Source organism: Stegostoma tigrinum, chromosome 13 (assembly GCF_030684315.1).
Source record: "Stegostoma tigrinum isolate sSteTig4 chromosome 13, sSteTig4.hap1, whole genome shotgun sequence".
NCBI lineage: Eukaryota > Metazoa > Chordata > Chondrichthyes > Orectolobiformes > Stegostomatidae > Stegostoma > Stegostoma tigrinum.
The window spans coordinates 15,491,544-15,497,543 of record NC_081366.1 but is presented as its reverse complement, the minus strand read 5'-3'; the positions used below and the strand labels follow the sequence as shown (position 1 = coordinate 15,497,543).

At 40.4% G+C, this 6,000-nt stretch overlaps 1 protein-coding gene across 7 annotated transcripts in view; it reads left to right on the top strand.

The window, feature by feature from the left end:
- Positions 1–589: 589 nt before the first annotated feature.
- rbm27 (RNA binding motif protein 27) overlaps positions 590–6,000 on the top strand; it is a 142,078-nt gene continuing 136,667 nt past the window's right edge. For 6 of the 7 annotated variants that reach the window (XR_009446605.1, XR_007248757.2, XR_007248758.2 and 3 more), the window contains exon 1: positions 595–1,171. Coding sequence is in view for 2 of the 7 variants with exons in the window: in XM_048543019.2 (XP_048398976.1) it covers positions 1,113–1,171 (59 nt within the window). In the remaining 5 variants the exon portion in view is untranslated. Of the gene's footprint in view, positions 1,172–6,000 lie in introns of all 7 variants that reach the window. The other variant, XM_048543021.2, reaches the window with a different exon arrangement.

Below are 6,000 nucleotides of genomic sequence, written 5' to 3'. Positions count from 1 at the left end.
ACCGGCTATTCAAGAAGGTAGCCCATCACGCAGCGCGTTTTGGGATGAGCGATAAGTTCCACCGTCGCCATCGATGCTCACATCTCAGGAAAGATATTTACAAACAGAAATGCAGGCTATGGAAAAGTATGGGCCGGCAGCTTTTTTTTCTTTATATCCTGCACTTATGTACCATTACATTATGATGACTGGTCGCTGCTGTGCAATTACAGACACCTCTGGTTGCTAGGAGACAGCTTTGCCGCAAAAAACATGCGGGTGAGGTGGGCTGCTCTCGCGATAATAGATTTTCACGGCGATACGTCGGGGGGGGGCAGACCGACGTCCGATCACGCAGTGACGTGCCTGGTGCGTTTTGTTCAGTAATTCAGTCATTTTTTTTGTCCCTCTCACCAAATACGTTAATCATAACGATAAAAAGAAAACATCACGGCTTGGCGCTGTTTTTTCTCTCTCTCTCGCTCTTCGTCACTACGAAACGTCCATTTGTTCTGTTGGTCGCGCGAGGCGTTCGGCTGTCCCGCCTTCTACAGGCCGGCCGTCCAATGATCAGGCTGAGCCGTCAGATCGCCCCATTCTGATTGGACGGTCCTGCTGCCTATCAAACGGTACGCGCCCGCACGACGTTTTCAGGTTTGATTGAGCAGTGCGGCATTTTTTTTATTTCTCCTCCTTCTTTCCCCCTCCTTTCGTCTTCAAGTAGATGTGCTGTTTGTCTTTAAAAGAGCATTCATTCTCCCAAAACTCGCGTTTCAACTTCTTTCTTGTTTCTATTCCCCTCTGCGAGAGTGGGGAGAGGAAACCGAAATTGAGATCGATCGATTGCTCCTCTCTTCTTTTCCCCCTCCCCTCCATGAGGCCGTTGGGTACAACCTAACTCGCTACCGCCTCCTTGACCCGCACTCCACACCGTTCTGATTGGCCCGCGCGGCGGGGACCGGTCGCTGATTGGAAGACAATTCTGTCGATCACACACAGGTTCGTGTTTGGTCGCACGGTGCGGTGCGGCCTGGGTTCTGCTCCGGTTTGTTGTCATGTTCGCTGGTGGACTTCCAATGCGGGCCCTGAGATTCTGATGGTGCAGCAGTGACCGGGCCGTTCACTTTAGGAAGATGATCATAGAGAATCTGGACGCTTTCAGATCTTGGTTGTCAAGGGCCTTGGACCCTATGTGAGTATTACTTTGCTCCTTCGAATCCACTAGGCACTTTTTATTGTTGGCATGGGGGTGATATATATTTTTTTAAGGGGGCGGGGACTTTTACACTTTTTCAGGCTCTCGGGCTGCCTCATGCGCCAGGCTTGACAGGCCACACGCAAAGATTAGGCTCTGTCACCGGGATTAAAATGAGGCAAATCAAAGTAATCTATCAGTTTTTGCCTTGGTAGACTGTTTTTGAGATATGTTAACTCTTACTCTCCATAGCTTTGACGAATCCAAAATTAGTGAACTCGCATTTAGGATAATCTTGCTTTTAAATGTTAACGGAGGGACGGTTCACTTTTTCGCGATTTTCGGGGGTTTGCTTGTAATAAGTGGAGCATGAAAATTTACTGAAAACAGAGGTTTACTTTGAAGTGCCAGATTGCTTTCGAAACGTGCTGACCTTAGACTTTGGGTTTTCATTCTCAAACTCCGAGCATAGTTTTTGGAGTTATTTCCCTAAGTGCAGTATTCTTGCTTAAGTTTTGTTGGGAAAATGATGCGTTTGTTGTTTGTTTCATTTCCAAACCTTTTATGTAAAAATAACTGAATATGTTCTACAGTTAGTTGACCAGTAATGATGAGCAATAAACAGCAACAACACTGTTAATTATCAATAGTAATTATTCATTTTCTTGTCAGCTACTAGTAAAAAGTGAACCCCTGATTATCAGTGTGCATTGTAACCAGTGTGACTAAAATAGGTTATCTAATCACTTTATCCTCAGGTTTTATTTTCGTGGCGACTGATGTGCTTAAGTTGGCTGTTGTTTCTCCCTGTAGAATAACGCCTCCCAGCTATCAATATCTACTCCTCTGGGTTACATGGGCACAAATCCATGTCAAACTTCAACCATGAAGAGTGCTTCTGCTTCTTCTGTCCTTTCAAACAGTGACTTAAAGACTTCCCCCACTTTATAAGGATTGAAAATAACTTCTCCATGTCCCTTTTTATTCTTTCTATCAATTATTATAAATTTGTCTTCTCGGCATTGAACTATCCAAGCTACGCCATACACAATTAAATTTCTCCTCATCCCTCTCTCTTCTACAGAAAATAACCCCAGCAATAGCCGCCTCAGCCGCAAATGAAGCGTATCAGTTAAATTCTGATGGATCACAAACCATGTTTACTTAACAGCAGTTAGACTTTGATGTTAAAGGAATGAGAGCATAAGAATTGCTTTCTGTAAATTGATCTAATGATCCTATCATCTAACGGAAGATATTCAAACTACCTATGAATTCTGCTCCTGCAGAGTCCCAGACTGATGTCTTTGTTTACAAGAAAGGCTTTTGAGTTCTGAGAAGTCTGTACAATATGTTGGCAGTATACTTACAAATCCACAACCTCATCTGTGATTCAGATGCCACAGAGTAATTTTCCAGCTTGAGATTTATTTGCTATTATCTGATAATAATTTGAAGTTTAGTTTAGAATAAAGGATGCAATTCTAATGGGGGAGGGGGGCCAGCGGTGGGAGTCAAAATTCCAAGAATTGGAACTAGGAATTCTTAAGGTAGAACATGAAACCTGTAAAACCTATTTGAATCTGACTGAACTTCACTTTCTAAGCGAGATTGTTCAATCTCCATTCATGACAACTTGTGTTGCTGTTTTACATTTTTCTGCAACTGGCTTTCCAGAGAATTTTATTTACTGGAGAGACTAGTATTTACAGCTGAGGCAAATTTTTTTGTATTATTCTATCCAGTACTACATTGTTCTAGTCAAATATTCTCCGTATTTTTTGGGCATGCAATAATTTCAACTTCATGTATTTCCTTTTGGTGTTGGACCTCGTACTGAATTTTTTTTCTTGTAAAAGTTAAATTATTATGGACTATTCAAATACATTGAATCCTAAATCAATATGGAATTTACGTTCTATGAAATTTTGATCTGGATACTAATGCCTTCATTGCTTAATTACTAAGTCAGTATACCGAAATCATTCCAGCTCCACATGTTACTAAATGAAGACTCGTTTATTCAAGAAGACTTGTTTATTCCTTTGTGCTAAAGAAACAACAGAAAGAAATATTGGAAATGGCAATCTGGTAGTATCTGTGCAGAAAGAAGCTGAAAGAATAAGTTAATAAGCTTTTTTTCCCTGTTTGTGGAGGCTGTGGAAAATATATTTGCACTATTGTAAGGCCTTTCACAGTCTGAAGCCATTCCAAAGTGTTTTACAGCTTATTAAAAACAATGTGCTATTACTGGTGTAATGTAGGAAATGTAACTGACAGTTTTGCTCAGCCAGATGGCATAAAACCAGTGTGATGATAACCAGATAATCTGCTTCAGTGCTGCTGATTGATATTGCTAAATATTGGTCAGAGTTTCTGGATGTGAATTTGCTCGCTGAGCTGGAAGGTTAGTTATTTTTTCTTTTCTTCTTTTTCTGAAAACTAACCTTTCAGCTCAGCGAGCAAACTCTCACATCCAGAAACTCAACCTGAGCTACAAATCTTCTCAAAACTCATTGGTCAGAGTGCTGAGGAGAACTTCGCTGCTCTTTTTTGAAATGTATTGTGTATCCTTTGTGTTTTTGCGTTGGAATGTTTCATCCAAAACCTTTGCCAGTGCAGTACACTCAAGACAGTACTGAAAGGTCAGTCTGGAGTTTCTTGTATAAGGGTCTGAAAGGAGGGCTTCCAGTCAGTGAAATTTATTGAGCAAGCATGCTACCAACTGAGGCATACAACTACTGCACAACATCTTTACTCAGAGTAGTAAGGGCATGGAATGCCCTACCTGCAACAGTAGTAGACTCGCCGACTTTAAGGGCATTTAAATAGTCATTGTGTAAACATATAGATGATAATGGAATACTGTAGGTTTGATGGGCTTCAGATTGGTTTCACAGGTCGACGCAAGATTGAGGGCCTGTACTGCGCTGTAATATTCTATGTTCTATGCCCAACACTTCTTCACCGCCCAAAAAAAATTGCTATTATTAAATAGGAACCTGGAATCAGGATTATGCTAGCTGCCTCTGAATCTCCCCTCTGCAGTGTCCTTCTGATTTCAACTTTTTTTTTACAAAAAATCCTCATTACCTGGTTCTGTGGGCAATCAGGTGATACCCTGTAACTTTCAGATATTAACTTTTCTGCCATTTTGATGGGAATGGTCATACCACGCACCAGAAAATGGCATATTTTCCATTTACTTTGTTATTGTTGCTCCTATTACTATTGACAAGAATAAAGGAATCGCAGATACCAAGATCAAAATTACATCACATTCGAGGTAATGAGAATAAAGCAATGAAGGAAAAGTACAATTGTTAACTCCTTTCATGCATATATTACAGATCGCTTGCAGTGGTGGTCATTGTAACAAATTATTATTGTATTTTTCAGTGCACAATGTTCCTGACTGCAAAGTTATTTTAAACCATGACTTTAATGGAAGGAGTGAGGGTGGAGAGGAGTGGAGAGTGGTGTTGCAGACAGACCTTATTTGTTGTTACCTCAGTTGATTCCTTAATTAATTTCAAAGCAAGTGAGGAAATTGGTTCAGCTTTTGTTTAGCAAGTGGACCAGCAGAGTGATTCTTTGATTCATTACTTATCTTTTATATCCCTAAATTCATTGTTTGACTGACAACGTAATAGTTTTAAAGCAAGGTAGAAATTTGAGAAGGCAAGGCACTGCGGAGTTAAGAATGGGTCTCTAAACTGAGCTCTTGTAGGTGGAGGAATATGGACCACGGTATTGGGGAGATCTGAAGGCAAATGTTTTGAAAAGCCAGAAAACACATCTTTTAATTACTGAACCAGTTGGTTCAGTATCCAGAGTGATTGGGTGAAGAAATTAGTCCATTCTGGCAGATTGGCAAATACAATTTATCGCCTCATTTGTTTTATGCGCATGGAAATGTATAGAGAGAAACATTTAAATAATAGATGTATAACAGCTAATACTTATCACAGTGTAAATTATAGACCTAGGAGTGATAGTACCTGTGGAGTTATACTCATTTCACATGGAAACAGATCTTTCAGTCCAACTTGTCCATGCTGACCAGGTTTCCCAAACTAATCTCATCCCATTTGTCAGTGTTTGGCCCAAATCCCTCTAAATCTTTCCTATTTGTGTACCTGTCCAAAAGTCTTCTAAGTGTTGTAGTTGTACTTGCCTCTACCACTTCCTCTGGCAGTTCATTCTATATATGTTCCCCTTTCACTGTAAAACTATACCCTCTAGTTTTGAACTCCCCTACCATAGGGAAAAGACCTTTGCTATTCACCTTATCAATGCCTGTCATGATTTTCTAAACCTCTAGGAGGTCACCCCTCATACTCTTACGTTTGGGGGGAAAAAAAATCCCAGCCTTCTAAGTGAAACCCTCCAGTCCCGGTAACGTCCTTGTAAGTCTTTTCTGCACCCTATTCAATGTAATACTTGTAGAGGGATGGTACTGCACCTGGCCTAGGTTGTTTGCTCGGACTCAATCATCTTTATGACCAAGGAAATAATTACAGTTGCCAGATAGTGGGAAATAATTGGGGCACTCAGATATTTTTACACTGTTTGATATCACCTCTCATTCTGCCTGTTTAAAACTTAGGCTTATATACTGGGTACTACTCAGCACTGTGCATTCTGTTTGAAAAGATGCATGATATTAGCTACAGTTTTCCAAGATGGTATGCTTAGGGGAATGATTTTTGAATAAAAGCCAATGATTTTAGGGATGTATAAGATAAGCAAGAGTTTTCAGTATGGCAGGTTTTTCTGTGCAGCTAGTCAAGGTTCAATTTCATAAGTTCCAGATATTCTGTTTA